The sequence below is a fragment of the Rhinocladiella mackenziei genome, assembly GCF_000835555.1.
Source record: "Rhinocladiella mackenziei CBS 650.93 unplaced genomic scaffold supercont1.1, whole genome shotgun sequence".
In the NCBI taxonomy this organism is placed as follows: Eukaryota; Fungi; Ascomycota; class Eurotiomycetes; order Chaetothyriales; family Herpotrichiellaceae; genus Rhinocladiella; species Rhinocladiella mackenziei.
In genome coordinates this window covers 1784354-1801399 of record NW_013550604.1, presented here as the reverse complement: position 1 = coordinate 1801399, position 17046 = coordinate 1784354, and the positions used below count along the sequence as shown (strand labels likewise).

At 50.6% G+C, this 17046-nt stretch overlaps 7 protein-coding genes across 7 annotated transcripts; 4 read left to right on the top strand and 3 right to left on the bottom strand.

The window, feature by feature from the left end:
• Nucleotides 1–2302: 2302 nt before the first annotated feature.
• On the top strand, nucleotides 2303–2578 carry Z518_00628 (uncharacterized protein; the record flags this gene model as incomplete). The annotated part of the gene is made up of 1 exon (XM_013421230.1): nucleotides 2303–2578. The coding sequence occupies one exon, from the start codon at nucleotides 2303–2305 to the stop codon at nucleotides 2576–2578; it is 276 nt and encodes a 91-aa protein (XP_013276684.1).
• Nucleotides 2579–3793: 1215 nt separating this feature from the next.
• Z518_00627 (alternative oxidase, mitochondrial) lies at nucleotides 3794–5094 on the top strand (the record flags this gene model as incomplete). Its single annotated transcript, XM_013421229.1, has 3 exons — nucleotides 3794–4251; nucleotides 4316–4421; nucleotides 4474–5094. 3 exons carry the CDS (start codon nucleotides 3794–3796, stop codon nucleotides 5092–5094), a joined length of 1185 nt encoding a protein of 394 aa, XP_013276683.1.
• A 2464-nt stretch (nucleotides 5095–7558) lies between these two features.
• On the bottom strand, nucleotides 7559–9195 carry Z518_00626 (uncharacterized protein; the record flags this gene model as incomplete). Its single annotated transcript, XM_013421228.1, has 2 exons — nucleotides 7559–9028; nucleotides 9088–9195. 2 exons carry the CDS (start codon nucleotides 9193–9195, stop codon nucleotides 7559–7561), a joined length of 1578 nt encoding a protein of 525 aa, XP_013276682.1.
• Nucleotides 9196–9468: 273 nt separating this feature from the next.
• Z518_00625 (uncharacterized protein) lies at nucleotides 9469–10896 on the bottom strand (the record flags this gene model as incomplete). Its single annotated transcript, XM_013421227.1, has 5 exons — nucleotides 9469–9542; nucleotides 9592–9914; nucleotides 9965–10644; nucleotides 10702–10751; nucleotides 10806–10896. 5 exons carry the CDS (start codon nucleotides 10894–10896, stop codon nucleotides 9469–9471), a joined length of 1218 nt encoding a protein of 405 aa, XP_013276681.1.
• A 468-nt stretch (nucleotides 10897–11364) lies between these two features.
• Nucleotides 11365–13043, bottom strand: Z518_00624 (uncharacterized protein; the record flags this gene model as incomplete). Its single annotated transcript, XM_013421226.1, has 4 exons — nucleotides 11365–12034; nucleotides 12093–12462; nucleotides 12518–12792; nucleotides 12847–13043. 4 exons carry the CDS (start codon nucleotides 13041–13043, stop codon nucleotides 11365–11367), a joined length of 1512 nt encoding a protein of 503 aa, XP_013276680.1.
• A 623-nt stretch (nucleotides 13044–13666) lies between these two features.
• Nucleotides 13667–15482, top strand: Z518_00623 (uncharacterized protein; the record flags this gene model as incomplete). The annotated part of the gene is made up of 5 exons (XM_013421225.1): nucleotides 13667–13894; nucleotides 13949–14123; nucleotides 14185–14403; nucleotides 14493–14746; nucleotides 14829–15482. The coding sequence occupies 5 exons, from the start codon at nucleotides 13667–13669 to the stop codon at nucleotides 15480–15482; spliced, it is 1530 nt and encodes a 509-aa protein (XP_013276679.1).
• Nucleotides 15483–15817: 335 nt separating this feature from the next.
• Z518_00622 (uncharacterized protein) lies at nucleotides 15818–16918 on the top strand (the record flags this gene model as incomplete). The annotated part of the gene is made up of 1 exon (XM_013421224.1): nucleotides 15818–16918. The coding sequence occupies one exon, from the start codon at nucleotides 15818–15820 to the stop codon at nucleotides 16916–16918; it is 1101 nt and encodes a 366-aa protein (XP_013276678.1).
• Nucleotides 16919–17046: the final 128 nt, after the last annotated feature.

Sequence of the window (17046 nt, the reverse complement as noted above, 5' to 3'; positions counted from 1 at the left end):
AGGTATTACTTATCTCTTTCTTTGAGGATATTTTCTTCGATCCCGTGAAGAACGGCATTGTCAGAATGTTAATCTCCTCCAATGGGCCGCGAGATCTAGACCTGAGACTATTGTCGTTGAAATCATCACCTGATATCTTGATTGAGAGTTCCCGAACTTCTCTGATGTAATCGGGGTTTCCCCGATACCTCTTGTTCTGGCCACTCTCGCTTATGCATGACTTGGAATTGATTGGCTAACAGGCTGATCCCCGGATCGCGATCCCCATTTGCATTCTTGTCGGGCTCTATTCTTTTTCTTCTAGCTCTAGGCTATGTCTATGCTCCATTCATATCTACGTCCGACTGAAGTATTTGCACTCCCTTCCGCCCTTTCCCTTTGTAAAGCTTTCGACCATGAACAGACGTCTTGAACTCGTCTTCAATGAGTCTGAAACTTGAGCAAAATCATCCCGCGTTGCGGCGGATGAACCAACTCTTCCTGCCGCTAAGGATCAACCAATCTAGGATTGGGGTGGTGTTGAAACTGGCCATCGAACCAATACAACAACTCACATGGAAGTGGATGAACGTTAATTGTCAAGAACCGTATGACGAAACAGCCGCTGCAAATTCTCACAGATTCCTTTGGTATTGTCACGGTAGGTGAAATGATTGCGATCATGGGTCCCAAGGGATCGGGAAAGACGACCCAACGGGCAGCTTCGTAGGGGATACGCTTGCCAGTGGGCCAAAAATTACCTGGGAGACGTTAAGGCACCTCTCGGCATATGTCGAATAAGAAGAAAACGTCCTAATAGGAAGTTTGATGACTGGAGAGACCATGAGCTTTGCCACCCAACAGCACTCCCAAGTGATAGACTGTGGAGTCTAGAGAAGGAATGTGTTGTTGTTGTTCTATCTAAGAGAGAGCAAGACGAAAAGAAGGGCGCAAGTTGCCAAGCCAAACAGCCTCACGTGACGTTGCCAAGGCAATGCGTCACGTGACTGGCCAACACAAGAGGTGTGCGACACCGCTCACGGAAGCTCTTACACGTCCAGGACGATCGATCATGCCTCCTCTCCTCCAATCCCATCCGCCTTCGATCCTCCCTCCCCTCGCCCCGCGCGCTCTCTCTCCCCCTCCTCCACCCGAACCGCCAGCCTCGGGCTTCTCCTAGCCGAACAATGGGCGTCGATCCAGCCGCGATGGATCAAGTCAAGATAGAGACCTGTCGCCGTTGCCAGGAACGGGGTGGTTCGCGATGGATTTGAAGGGTGAGGTCTGCCACGCCTGTTTCTTGCGGGACAAGGCCAACCAGACCCCCTTCCTCATGTCCGCCGAGAACGAGATGGATCCGGGAGAGCGGCCGGCCCATCTACCCGCGCTGACCCAAGTCGAGGAGATGATCATTGCCCGGTCACATGTACCAATGATGGTCTATCGCTACCGTGGCCACCAGTACCACTACTCGGGACGCTGTAAGTTTTATGCAAAATACGATGAACAGATGGGCCATACAAGGAATGAAGATGCTTGCCATACCACCAGGTAGCTTAGAGCTCTCAGGTCGAAAATCGAGGGTAGCAATGCAGGTTGGTGCGGGGATGTAGTGCTCCAGCAACGTCTCGAGGCCTCATGACAGAATGGCAGTCTGAGGAGAGTTGATCCGTTCCGGGTACTCGAGAGAGAGAGGTCTGGGTTAATATTTTGTTAGCGTAAATTCCCTCCTTTCCCCCTCCTACCAGGGTGGAGAACTTCTACAATGTACAGAACTCAGTCACCGAGCTTGGAGACCATACCATGGTCGCCGATACGAATGACACACATTGTCCAATCTTGTGTCGATGTCGGATCAGTAGGGAAGTTTCTCGGCTCTCCCAAACATCACACCACTTTTGTCCATATTCAGCATCGCAACAAGTTTGCTATCTTGGATTTGTTTTTCGAATGATGTTTTTTTCTCACTACTCTTCACCGATCTCTCTGAATCCGCCGATAGGAGCTTCGCACAGACCTAGGTGAAGATGGAGATTATAACCAAAGACGAAGAGCAGGACTATTGTCGCTCTATCTGGTATTCTGGAGCAGGTACCGGAGTTTCTGCTCTCTTGATCAGTCTCGCAGCTACAGCGGGTCTAAATCGATATTATCCGCCTTTCAAACAACTCCCTCTTTGCGAAGCACCTTTGTGATTTACCCCAGTCCCATAGCGATCAGCGCTGGTGCGAACCGAGGATGTCATTTATATCAGTCGCGGATACATCCGGAGATCAGGAAGGACGTCGACCAGGGCAGGGTTCACCTTGAAGAGACTCGTGCTATGGAGGCCAAGACGCAACGAACAAAGGAATGCCTGTACGAGCACAAACTCCCCGTTCTAGGCGTAACATGGGGGACCACGGTGGCTGTCAGTATGGAACTCATGGCACGCGAGCGTTTTACAACAGGCGCCCGGAAGCTAGTCCGGGCGCGAGTTTTTGCTCAGGCATCCACATTAGCGGCCCTCATTGTTTTGGCGCTCATGGAGGCCAAAGACATGAAAGAAGGAAAAGGGAAGCGGCAGAGAGTTCTTGGTGGTGGACCCGAACGATCCTGAACACCGCCGCCACTTGGAGAGAAAGTTGCATCTCGAAGCATACCCTGGCGAAGATACATGGAAAGGCAAGTCCGATACTCGTTCATGCTTTTAATTCAAAATCTAATCGGGTCCTCCAGATATAGTCTCATACACCCAGAACCAGGAAGAGGACGAGAGGAGATCGTAAGGCTAAAATATCATGTCGAGAGGGTGCCACTATACGTCACTTTGGGTGTGTTAGGGTCTTCAACCTCCCTCTTTCGCGACGTTAACAGAGCAGAAGAAACATAAATCACGACGCAGATGTACGGAGTGACTCCAGGAAAGAACTCTGTTCAGGTGGACGACATCATCGAATTGAGACCGAAAACAAGAGATGCCATCTGTGATGAAAGAAGCGTGTAGTAAAAGGATTGACGTAAATCAGGACGGCCTTTGCTATGCATACCAAACATACACAGTGAGTTGCTAAGAGAATTTGGGGAAGTCTAGAATTCTCCAGACCTACTGTTCGTTAGATCAATATATGAAAAGCGGAGAATTGTAAAATCGTCATGGAATACTTCTGGCATCGTCCATGAGACCATGAGCAAGAAGATCCAATCCACGTCTAGATGTCCCGATGCAATTGATCGGTTCTTCTGATGACTCACCATGGGCACCCTCCAAACCCAACACCCCTGCCGGTGCATCCATCCCTAATACTTGCAATCCAATTCGAAAAATTCACTCAGAACAAAATCATCAAGAATGGGCGGTTGCTGCATGGACGGTCTTCGTCCAACTGGAACAGTTTCAGGTCCAAGGTTAACCGTTAATGATAGTCGTGCATTTTTGGGGAAGTTGGCGCCAAAAAAACACCAGGATTGTGTATGCGAGAGGTATTTGGCAATGCTGTGTTGGGATCCTAGCAGAGCTCGATTAGATCGTTGAATGGAGTTCTAGCCTGTAGGGTGGCTTGCACCTTGCAGTTTCGGTGTCCTGATTAAATCCCGACTCGCGTGGAACGAGGAAAGTTCTGACGAAGTCACCGATCCCATCATCCACATAAAGCTTTCGGCTACCACTTGAGGTTAGCTGTCCGGAATCCTTCCGGAAACCATGAGAAAGAAATGAATCGCACATCTGGTATAAGGGGTCCCCTTTGGTTCTGTAAGGCTCTGGTATAAGTAACCCTGACCTTAGCATATGTGGCTATCCACGAAGTGATCAATACTTGGCTGTTTTTCTTCAATGTTCTTAATAACGGCACCTATCTCCAAAGTCAGCTCGGCCCGGCCAGTGGCCCAGCTTGGGAGAGTTCTGGCGCCTCTTCATCATGCCAGAAATGCCATTCTCGAACATCAGATCGCCCTCTCGATGGCATTGATGACCTGTCCTTCTAAGTCAGGGAAGCCCACACGACCTTTCGTATCGACAAATGTGGCTCACTCCCGTGGCATCTTTCCCGTGGAGCAGACAAGGATCTGTCAAAATCCGTCGGCTGCCTCCGCACGTTCCTTCTCAACAACACGCATAGCTTGCCTCCGTGACTTCTTTCCTGCCCATGAGACCAAGTTCATCCGTCAGACGCCAGCAGCTTGGTCTCACCGTGGCTACACTGAGGAGGAAATGCTGAGTGTTGTCCCGGCACATCGAGAACCAAAGACTCTGGGTGACCGGTTCGCCTGGAAGTTGATCAGGATATGTCGGTGAGTAAGAACTCTCCCTCCCCGAGGGAAGCCTTGGTATACGGACAGGCTAAGAGTTCAATAGATGGTGCATGGATTTCGCAACTGGCCTTCGACCGGAACAACAGGTCGACAAAAAGAAACCTACTACAGAGGTCGTGGCTAGCAAGCCGTTGACAGAAGCACAATGGGTGCGTATCACATCAGGAAATGCCTCGAATCCTGTCTCACATCCGGTCACAGCTAGTGCGGTTCGTGTTCCTCGAGTCCATTGCCGGCGTTCCTGGCATGGTTGCGGGAATGTTGCGGCACCTTCGTTCTCTCCGTCGTCTGAAGCGCGACAACGGCTGGATCGAGACACTTTTAGAGGAATCGTATAATGAACGAATGCATCTTCTGACGTTTATGAAGATGTGCGAGCCCGGGTGGTTCATGAAGTTCATGATCGTGGGCGCGCAGGGCGTGTTCTTTAACGCACTGTTCGCCTCGTACCTCGTTTCACCAAAGATCTGCCACCGCTTTGTTGGCTACCTTGAAGAGGAAGCCGTACACACTTATACAAGATGCATTCGCGAGATAGACGAGGGGCTGCTGACAAAATGGAGTGATAAGAAATTCACCATCCCTGATTTGGCGGTGGGCTACTGGAAAATACCCGAGGGGAAGAGGACGATGAAGGATTTGATTCTCTACATCAGAGCCGACGAGGCCGTTCACAGAGGAGTGAATCACACGCTTAGTAACCTGAACTATAGGGAAGACCCAAATCCTTTCGTGAGCGACTACAAGGTCGGCATGGACAGCCATAAGCCTGATGCAGTGCGTAAGGCGACAGGATATGAACGGGAGGAGGTGATTGGGTGAAGTAGAGCTCAAAGTTCGGGGCAGGGGAAATTAATTATAGAGACATCAACTAATCTTGATACATTTTTTTGGTAACCTCATGCAAAGCTTGCGACATGCTCGGTGAAAGCGTAGCACCACAGGTTGGGCATTCCATCGCTGTATACCCGGAACCGGTCGAGCATTCTGGATATAGCCCTTGCAGACGGCAGTGACAATGGTCTAGATGAGAATAAGCTTTTAGATAACGATCGAAAGGTCAGATATCGGACTAACTTGTCAGTTGGTGAGATAGATTGATTGAGGTATTGGTCGTGTTGGCATTTCTCTCTCATACGGTACAGACTACAGCGGCTCTTTGAGTGCAATTGGATCCATTTGACCAACATTTCCTTTGGGAATCTGGCGTGGTAAGAAACAAAGATGCTGCTTGTCAAAAGTTTGAGGCAAGCAAGCCTTATGGGCTGCCATAGATTTGGGCAGTTACAGTTGCCTCACTATCCGTGGATGAAACAATTTTCGCACGGCAATGCAAGAGTTCGGAAGATCAAGGCCGAACTCGGCGTTTGGAGGCTGCTTCTCTCTTGCAATCCACCCTCCCCAGTTGCAGGACGGAAAAACAAATACCATTCGAATAGAGCCCTCAATGCCTTCCTCCTATCTCCTTAACAAGCAACCGGGTAAAACAATACCGCGGTGTGAAAAGAGCGCAACACAAACTGGTAAAACAACATTCGCAGCTTTGCAAGGCTACGAAATGTTTTCTGCCCGTCTCTCCTCCCTGAATTGGAGAAAGCGGAGACAATGATACGCACAGCTGGGCAGAATACCCATCACGATATTGCATATGTGCTTTCCTCGCCCACAGTAGACAGTATTGATGGATTCACGAGACCATCACGGATCTTCTGTCATCTTTCCAGAGAAAGCGTCTGGTCCACGAAATGACCGTACAGCCCATATCTCTACTGTCGAACAATCAGTGGATGTACATTGATTGTTGTTGAATGCGCTGTCTGTGAGGCAACTGGTCCTGCCGATTGCCAGTATGTATACACGTTTGGTTGACCCCTTTTCTACTCCTATTCCTACTCCTACCCCTATATCTTGAATCGGAATGACAACCTCTTTTCCTGTAGCGGGGCGCTGGCTATTGTTCACAGGCCGCCGTTGACATTCGCATGAAAGAGCAGTCGACGAAACATCATCAGAGAATCAGTATCACAAAAGCGCAATACTCTTCTAGCTACTTTGTTTGGCCAAAAAATAGAATGACAGCAGAGTGTTGGCCAGTCACGTGACGAGTTGCCTTGGCAACGCCCTTCCTTCTTTTCGTCTTTCTCTCTTAGATAGAATAACAACAACACATTCCTTCTCTAGACTCCACAGTCTATCACAGAGGTACTAAGGTAATACAGCTAAGGGGTTTACCGTCTCCTTCCTGCAAAGAAAGATCACTATGAGAGAGTTAAGGACACGGAGAAGGCCTGGCGGAATACCTACCGCGAACTACCTGGACGGGTGGTTCCATCTTTTATGAAGGAGACAAACTTCACATCAACAAAGCAAACAAAACGTTGCGAACCGCTGGCAGTGCGATATACATTCGCGATGAGGTTTTTCTACTCACCTCACTTTCACGCAGGAGACAAGGAGGCAGACATTGTGAGACGAGATGCTGGCAGGAGTTCAAAGCTCCATCGGACGGACGATATGTTGGATGATGTCAATTATGGCGATGTGTTTCCTGCCTTCTATCTGCCAAACCTACTTTTCCTGACCTTTCACGACATACTAAGACATCCAGGATACAGGAAACTATTTTGCTTCATTCTCCACCGACCTTTGACATTTGCCTTTGACCTTACCATGTTCCTAGCTGATGTCGGCTGTGCTCAGCTCTAGGGCATGCCGCCCCTACAATATCATTGAGATGGACATCTTGGAAGGAATCCAAATCTGTCCTATCTATCTTTCGGTTACATACACATGACAGCAGGAGGGCAGACTCAGCCTAAGAGAGGCTCTGAAGCTCCTAAGCTTCTTTCATCTTGGGGGCTTTCGCAGGAGACGAAAGCAGGCTCTCATTCCATCTCCAACAAGAAGATCAGTGCCAGGATCATGTTCACACTCATCTTGGAAGTGAAACCCTGCCAGTATGCGTCCAGCTGTGCTTGAAGATGAACTAGACAGCCGTCAGACAAACCCGGTCCAGTCCAGAACAATGAGCATATATTCTTATCATTCATTGGTTGACTTTGCTACTATGATACTATATACATCCTCATCTATTCACGTTGATCGATAGTCCTCTGCTGTTTCTTCATGGACAGTCCTCATTGGCACGGCGTCGAGTTAGGCTAACCATCAAGACACCATTTGACTCTTTTTGGCGTTGGTATTTTCCACAACATCCGACTCGAATTCCGAGGTCCTCGTCCACTCACGCTCCTCTTCTCTTATTACGTGACGCATCCCATTCCGCTCAATCCCGGACAACGTGCTTAGTGGCATTCCCATTCATGTCGACCTGGCCGACCTGGTTCGCCTCCAATCGAGCCTTTCCCGCCTTCAACGCACCATGCAGGCCAAACTGTGTCTCCACACCTTCAATGCGGTGTGTGCTATTGATGTTCTTCACCAACGTGATTTGAAAGCAAGTCGCGCCACCTTGACGCGAGGTAATGACGGCCGACGCGAGGAAATATTCCCAGATCCGATACCATCTCATACCATATTTGGCCTTGACTTTGTCCGAATTAGCGATCCAGTTGCGATACCATCTCCACAACGTGGCTGAGTAGTGCACGCCCACTGTATCGAGCCCCTTGACTTCGAAACCTGCCCCTTCCAATTTGTCGATGACGAAACCCAGCGGCATAGAGGCGTCCGCGCCAGGGAAGATATATTTGTTCATGAACAGACCCCAGATCAAGTCTTCGTATTGCCAGTACTTGCGGAACCCGGCAATTTGCAGGAAGAACACACCGTCATCATCGAGCATATTGTAGACCTGGGACAAAAAGGAGCCGAACTTCCGAACGCCCACATGTTCGGCCATTTCCAGACAGGTGATCTTCTTGTAACCACCCTTGGGGACGACAACGTCACGGTAATCCATGCACAAGATCTTGCTTTGCTCCTCGCTGATCCCTGCTTTGCGGAGACCGTTATTCCCCCAGGTCGTCTGGTTGCGACCAAGTGTGATTCCAGTGACATGAGCACCGTAGTTGACGGAGGCGTACTTGGCCAAAGTACCCCACCCACAGCCAAGGTCCAACATGGTGTCGCCAGGCTCAAGACCAATCTTCTCACAGACCACTGCAAGTTTGTTGTCTTGAAGCTGCTCGAGTGACTCCTCACGATTGACATCGGAAATGATTCCCGAGGTATATACCATGCGCGGACCCAGGAACCAGCCATAAAAGTCATCTCCGCGATCGTAGTGATCTCGCACTTGTTCCTCATCCTGGGAGCGCGTGTGCATCAGGAGTTCCGGGATCATGCCAACGAAGAAATACCGGAACAAACTCGTGGTGAACGCGAAGCTGGCCCAATCGTGCCGGTACTCCATAACCTCGAGACAATCGCCCTTGAAGTCCACCTTCTCATCAAAGTACATCTCGTGGAACGTCTCCATAGGTATGCGGTGCTTGCCATGATATTTCGTGCGATCCTCCTCGCTGCGGAAGTGTAGGTAATGCTCGACCGGGCGCCCCGGAAGTTTGGCCTTTTCATTGACTCGAGGAGAAATTCTAGACGCCACGGCCCAGAAGGCCATGAGAATGGGGGCCGACGTGAAGACGGCAAAGAAGAGGGTCGTGTACAACCCCCCATGGACCCGTCGAGCGAGCCAAGCGGGGACAGCTATCAGCAAGCCAATAAGCAGATAATTGTTGAAAGAGTCACCGCCTGGGCCATCGGCGGGGAGAGGGGCATTCTTGATGGTGGGATACTGCGTAGATGTAAGTATCGGGGACAGCTTTGAAGCTCTTCGAAGACTATCGAACGTACCGAAGTGGTGCGGACACCGCAGTTCACTGCCGGAGGCTGCGGCGAAGGAGCGGCCGGAGTTTCAATGAATTCGAAGTCCTCAGAGGGCCCCGAATGTGCGTTGGCCATGGTGTCGAGATGGTGGTACGGTCAATGGGGGAGGTCGAGGAAGCCGTGAACTGGAACTCAAAGGAAAAGTGACGGTGGAGCATGTGCATGACTTCCCACCAGCGAAATAAATTCTACCAAGGCTGCCAAGCTCCGAGCAGAGCGATCCCTTCAGGGGTTCGACGAGAACTACATGATAATGTATTGGGGAAAAAGGTGCCGTTGGTATCAACAATTCTTTGTCAACTGCACGAACCACGAGACACAAGTCCAACGAAGGGCTCCCATTTAATTTTAGTCGTCATCTATTTTGCCTCCAAATTCCCCCAGGAGGATATCATCTGGCGCCGGGCCACGATTGTTGCGCACTTCAAATGGTCAGCAATGTAAACGGACTTGTGATCTCCAGGTACTCACCCCATTCCGTCTCGACCCTGAAAAAAACCCACATCCATCGCCGGACGACCTCCAATAATTCCATAAAAAAAATACCTCCTTCTAGGTCATTGAAATGATCCAAATGCGGCGAGAGTTTGAAACTCCACGTGCAGCGAAGAAGAAGATCGATGAATATGGCCGTATAGTACATCTCTTTGGCTTGAAAATACCTGTGACGCCTCAAACCATAGGGGTATTCCGGGTCGTTCCGTTCCTTGCTCGAAGAAAAGAGTGACAAGTCCCAGTCCTTGGCCACATCCCAATAGAAGGAATAGAACGAGTTGAGGAAAACGAAAAATAACCTGGCCTCGTCAGAGAATGTCCCGGTGAATTTGAATGTTCGTCGACGTACCACAATCGAAACAGTCCCGCCTCACTCATGTAAAACTCCTTTGGATCATAACCGCGTTGTAGAGCACTCAAAATAATAACGGGGAACGCGCTCGCATATTTCAAGGCGTTTGCCAGATGTTGCCCACCCCAGCCTGAGGATGCAGGTCGGCTTCGTCGAACTCGGTAGTACTCAATTAAGCACTGGCGTAGCCGGATCATGCTGGGGATGCTGATGATCAACGGAACGAGATATGCTCCGCCACACCCACGACTGGGTTTGGCCGTGCTGGTTGTCTTTGCGGATAAGGCCATGCAAGTTGAAACGAAAAGATCCCCCAACACTTTTGCATAGCTGGTGAGCACATCGGCCAGAAGAATATCCCCAAATTTCCCATCTTGAACTTCTGCCAACCCGCCCAAGCTGATTCTTTTCAACGTGGCCAGGAAATGGAGACGACCGGTCCGCCACATGCGCTTAAAGGGTAAGATAAAACATAAAACCAGGAAGAGCAGATAGGATTGGGGAAGGATCTGCCATGTCAGAGCGGCGTGCTTCGAGCCTCGCGTGACAATCCAGAAGAGAAGGAGAGAGCAGACCAGCGGAATTGTAAGGAGCGTGGCTAATCGGTAGGTCGAATGATAGTGAAGAATATGATGTTGCGTCTGGCGAGGAGGATAGCGAATTAATGCCAGAACATCCTGTCATCATCAGTGGACGAAAGGGCCAAGTTTGCTATCAAGAACGTCGAAACATACAATTTGGACAAGGTGCAGGTAATGTTGGTTCAGGCCCCATGCCCAAATCCCTGCGAACATGTCAGACGCATCTGTCCAGAGGTCCTTCCACACCATCTCCATACCAAATACAATTATGATGGCGACTCTGTAAGGGAGAGGGAGAACAAGACTGAATGAATCGACCTCAGGCTCAACAGCCGGATCACCGTCCATGTTGACTAGGACATATCATACTTCACCTCACTCTCTCTCAAGCAAGATTGAAAGAAAAAAGAATGGCGGATCTAGACGCCTGGAAATTTCAGGGACAACAAATTCGCATGTTCAATTCTCGAAACTTCAAAATTCGAGGCGCAGGATAAAGTGGCCCCAAATTGGGAGGGTCGGGCCCGCTGCTTTAACTCAAATAAAATGACCCAGGCGACGACTCCTCGCCAACAGCAACTTTCGATTGTATACGAGTAACCTACATACTTCTCGAAATATCCTGATTCCTCGTTGTTGTTCGATCCAAGATTTCTTAGCTTTGTTGCTTGCATGACTAGATAACGGCCGTATCGAATAATTTCCAGTGTGATAGGAGACAAGAGCGTACCAAAAATCAAGCACTGTCACATTTCAACATCAGACGAGCGATTCCATGTCGCTTCCGATCCACATTCACCCATCCCACCCAGACATTTATGCTGTCTTGACAGTCTCTGCACTGAACGAAGTTGTGCGGATCTCCTGGATCAAAGACTCGCCAAAATCACCGTCATAACCGTGGGCCTCAAGATATTGTCGGAACTTAGCATCCTCGCTTTCCAGGTCTCTCTCTCTATCCGGAATAAGAGTCCAAGCGATGATTCCTCCGATGGCGGCAAATGCAGCCCCGATGAGAAACACGGCTTGAGTTCCTTTCTGAGTATCCGAGAAAGAGTTTTGGATCGGAGTGAAGACTTGCGTTCCAATTGCGGCACCAGCTTTTCCAACGGCGGCTGCAAAGCCCAAGAAATGGCCTCTGAGAGGCGTTGGGAAACTTTCGGCGCCGCAGAGGAAGGTTGCGACTCCAGGGCCCATCTCGCCAAAACTATTGAAGATTCCATACAGGACCACAAAGAGCGGGAAGACAGATTGGATAGGGTTCAAGGCCCCTCCGAGGATAAAACCGAGCAACGACCAGCAGCCGAAACCCAACACCATAGTTTGACGTCGCCCGATGCGATCCATCAGGAGGCCTCCAACCAGACAACCGGGAAGGTAGAAGCAATTTACGACGGTACCATACCCGATGTTCTCCTTGAGAGTGTTGTTAGGATTCAGCTGGCCGATAATGGTGGAACTAAAAATGCCAAAGGGATAGGTCACGCTGTAAAGGAACAGTCAGTCCTAAGTTCCTAGAGCATGCATCGGCATGGTTCACTCACAAGTCGTAGAAAAACCAGGCCAGAGATGTCCCCAGCATAGGCTTCCAGTAACGTTTCAGGATCAGCCCATAGGGAACATTCCGCTTGATGGCATGCTTGCGGTATTGGGTTGATTCGATCATGCGAATTCGGAAGAAGAAGAGAACGACAGGCAGGACGAAACCCAGTCCGAAGCAGACTCGCCAGACGCCTGCAGAGACGCGTTCGTGGTACGCCTCGAGTACGATCAAGGCAATCGCTCCAGCCATCACGAAGCCAAAGTCAATGGAGAAATCTGTGGCGACAGCGACCAGGAAGCCACGTCGGCGTCGAACATATTCGCTTTCGTCCGAAGCTTCGGTACTACCGGTCGCACAGGTTGGATATTCACCTATGGGTGGGGAGGTGAGTGTTGAAATCGATCATCCGTCGGTTCATCAACGTACCTCCCGCGCCAAAGCCAGCAACACCACGGGCAACAATCATCATCCAGAACATTCCCAGCTGGGATGTGCCATGCGCAGCAGTAGCGAGAACAATGCCCAGCACGAGGAAGAATGTGGCAAAGACAATCCCTGTGCGACGGCCGATCTTATCGATGACAACCCCAAAGAAGAGCATGCCGAAGATCTCGCCGATGAGGTATGCGTTGGACAGTCTGGTCTTGATGGTGCTTGACATTCCATCCTGGTAGAGATCTGCGAACAGAGGTTCCATGTAGCTGTAAACGCGGCTGTCAGTACAGTCAATGATCGAATGGGGAATATTTAATCACCCAATAACCTGAGCGTTGTAGCCATCACTAAACAAGGCAAGACCCGCAACCAGCGCAGTCACAACGGAAGAAACCTTGGTAATCCTGGCTAATTTTGATTGACTGATACCTTCAACTTCCACCTCATCATGGGCCTGGTTACCATAGGTGTCTTTGCCTGTGATTTCGAGGGAAAGCCCGTGCTTATCGTCAGCCATTTTGATTAGAAGATGGAGAATTGAAGGGGACGGTGGTTGATTCAGTCGCGATAAGCGAATCGCAAGGATGTTGATATATGCATCAACTGGGAAGCTTTTTCATTCCATCTTTTCCTTCTCACCGCTAGCATATCGTCTTCGACGTGTGCAATCTCGGACGACTTCCCGTGGGCCATGGCAGGAGAAAGGCGAGGAAATTCCTCCCGACATAATGGTTTCCCGCCACTTGACGAGGAACGTGGCATACATGGGTATATACTTCTAGCCGTCGAAGTTTTTACAAAATGTGTGTCCAGCCTTCTGTTGAACGCCACAAGTGTCGCTAAGAGCCTTCGTGAGCTTATACACGTGCCAAGTGGAAACAAGCTGATTCGGGATGCGAAGTACGGGGTAGATGGCGATCTCATGCACGAGGGCCGTGGTCTTGAGCCACCCGGCACGAAATGCGATGTTGGAATGTCTGACCAAGTTAATTTCCGGGTGTCCGACGAGCGTTTCTTCTGTTGGTGGATCTCCGAGAGTTCTGTCTGACAAGTGAGTTTCCCAAGGTACAAGTCTTTTCGAGAGAAAAGAGACCAAAAAGCGGGTTCAGTCAAGTCCGACTGAAACGACGGAAGCACAACATGGCATCAACGGAAATTTCCTGGCGTTTGACCGATCAAGGCGACCACTCTGGAGGAGAAGAAACCGAGATGTCGTTATCACCCGAGCAGCGCCAGTTCTTTCGAGATCATGGCTATTTGATTCTGAGAGATGTTCTCTCCAAGGAGGAGACCAAAGATCTCCAGCGTTGGGCGCAGGAAGTCCATGATTGGCCGACCAATGAGAATAGCCCATGGATGCCATATGAGGTAACTCTCGGAATGAGCGTCGCAGAAATAAGTGGTCACTGAGGATTCCGACAGGAAATCAACGCCCAGGGAAAGAAAGTGTTGTGCCGAACAGAGAATTATGCCCACTCGCACCCGGGTTTCAACAGTTTGCTTCGTGGGCCGAAGCTCCTGGGTCTACTCAGGCAACTGGCTGGTGAGGACATGTTGCTCTTCAAAGAGAAGATCAACTACAAACTGGCGGGAAGTGGTAATTTTCTTGGACCGGACCGAGGAGGCGGTGAGGAAGTTGTCACACTGATAGCAGGTAGGTGGTTTTGCGCCACACGTCGATAGCACGGCGTACGCCCATATCAAAAACATCACACATCTGGCCATTTTGCTGGCTGCTGATCCATCGAACATGACCAATGGTGGATTAGAGGTAGTCGACGGAAGCCACGAGATGGACATCCCCATTGGTAGTGACAACTGTATCGAACCGGAATGGGTGAAAAAGCAGAAGTGGACGTCCATAACTTTGGAAGCCGGTGAGAGACCATCCGAAATCTCCGAGGGGACTATTCCCCCGGTCGGCATTTGAAGCGCGGTTATAGAAAAGCTGGCTCGACGTAACCAGGACATCTTCTCATTTTTGGATCATACCTGGCCCACCGAAGTGGCATCAACCACAGTCATAGCGATCGAAAAGCGATCTATGCAACATACAATTGCGCGAGCGAAGGCGACCTACACGATGAGTATTATGCCCACCGAAAAGTGGTTTGGCCGCCGACGCGGCTGAGAAAAATGGGTGAAACATATCAGGAGGGTGCCTTGAGATATGGATACGGTAGTCCCATGCTGAGTGTAGACGCTGGAAAGCAGCTCGAGGTATGACATCGTTTGGTCCCGAATGCTGCTACGGCCGCATTCCTCTCGTGGCGCCCGAACTGACTGATTGTTGTCTGGGCAGTTTGAAGAAGGAACCAGGGCCCAGTCTGCTTCTACAGCAGCTCAGGCGGCATCCCGCATCATCGAGATCCTCCAATCATACGGCCAAAGTGATTATATCGGAGAGGCCATATCGCAAGTCGAACATTCCTTGCAATGTGCGAATCTTGCTGCTCAAAGCTCCGCGGACGCCGCGACCGTCGTGGCCGCTCTCCTTCACGACATTGGTCAGATCATCCCCGAATCTGAGGCGGAACAGCTTCTGGGCGGAGAAAAGGTCCGGGACATGTGCCGGGGGGTCATTCCAGCGGACGACGCGAAGACGTCGAATCGTGTCGGCCGCATCTCACACGAAACATTAGGCGCACGATATCTCCGGACCCTAGGGTTTCCAGAAAAGGTCGCAGAGCTAGTGGAAGCCCACGTGCCTGCGAAGAGGTATCTCTGTGCCGCAGAAAAGGGATATTATGATACCCTCAGCGAGGCAAGCAAAGAGAGTCTGAAATTCCAGGGTGGCCCGATGAGTGGTGAGGAAGTTCGCACATGGAGTGAGGCGAAATGGGCGAAAGAAAAAACGAATTTGAGAAGATGGGACGATGGAGCTAAGGTGGTTGGGCTGGATGTCCCTGGACTTGAGACATATAGGTCTATTCTCGAGCAGGTGTTGAGCTCGTGATGGACATAAGAGGCCTTCCGCACGGTCGCTCCATTGTTCCAGAGCTCGGGAGAGGGAGCAATTGATTCTGGAGGAATGTAATCAGCACATATGATAGGAGATTTTGCTACAAGGTTAGAATCCAGAGAAATTTTCGCACACAAGAGCTCTTGCATCCTACGGCGCGCGAAGCGGCACTTTGGCGCAACCTCGGCTCATCATAACCAGCATTCCGACCTTTTATCATCGATTGTAGTGTTGAAACATGTAAATCGAGGTTGACAGCATCCTTTCAACCCATCGTAATTACTACCTCCTATCTCCTCTATCACCTCTCTAGAAGGTGTCCCCAAACAATGGCCTCTTCTCCTAGTATGGAATATCCATTCGCGTCCTCACCCGACATCCTCCGTACCCACCAAAAAGACGCCTACATCACTGGCACGCTCTCGACCCAGGCATCCACGATCCTGCGCGCCCTCCTCGGCGCTCGTGTCGCACACAAACACTCCGAAGCGACAAACCACCTAAGCGAGCTACTCTATCTATGCATCACCACGCTCCTAGGCAATCGGACGCTGGGGGAGGAATACTGCGATGTGATCCAAGTGGAAGACGACACACTGCGGCTCGCCGGCCTCGGTCGTCGTGTCGGATATATCGCAAACGTGGTCTTTGCGCCATGGGCGTTGAGCAAGACGCTACCGGCGCTGCGAAGAAAGCTGCGCAGTAAATTGGAATGGAATATCGGGCATGCGAATCAGAAGCAGAAACATGTGCACCCTCGCGCACTGCAGGTCCAGGAGTATATCTTGAAACACCTCGATACATGGACGTCTCCGAATCCGATCTACGCGCTGAATCTGGCGACATTCTACTTCACCGGAGCGTATTATCACATCTCCAAACGGCTATTCGGACTTCGCTACGTCTTTACGAAGCAAATCAAACCCGACGAGCAAAGGGTTGGGTATGAAGTGCTGGGTGTCTTGCTCGTGCTTCAGATGGCCGTGCAATCGGCCCTGCATATCCGCGAGACGTATCTCGAGGCCACGAATGCCACGGCGCTACTGGATCGGGGACAATCCACGACAGCCCTCGTCGGGCACGGCGTTGAAGTGCCCATTATGAACCCATCGCTGGGGAACTCCGCGTTCCCCGTCCTGACAGACATGGACGTGCCACAGACGCTGCCACCGGGATTGGCGGCCAACACGTCCACACCCGTCCTCGACGTCGCTCGATATGATCTGACAGACCCCGGAATATTGGCGTGGATCCCCGAGGGCCAGCAGCGGAAATGCACACTATGCCTAGAACCCTTCCGCGACCCCAGTGCAACCACCTGCGGCCATGTGTTCTGTTGGACCTGTGTGCAGGATTGGGTCAAGGAGAAGGCTGAATGTCCGCTTTGCAGGCAGAACGTGCTACCACAGAAGATCCTGCCTTTACGGTAGCGGCCTTGAAATAGTTTTAAAAAATACATGTATGCCCATACGTGGGGGCGGACCATTTTTCGGAAAAGTCCCCTATTTCTTGTGATGACCATTGCTTTCACACGCTAATCGCGATTTCCACGCCTTCG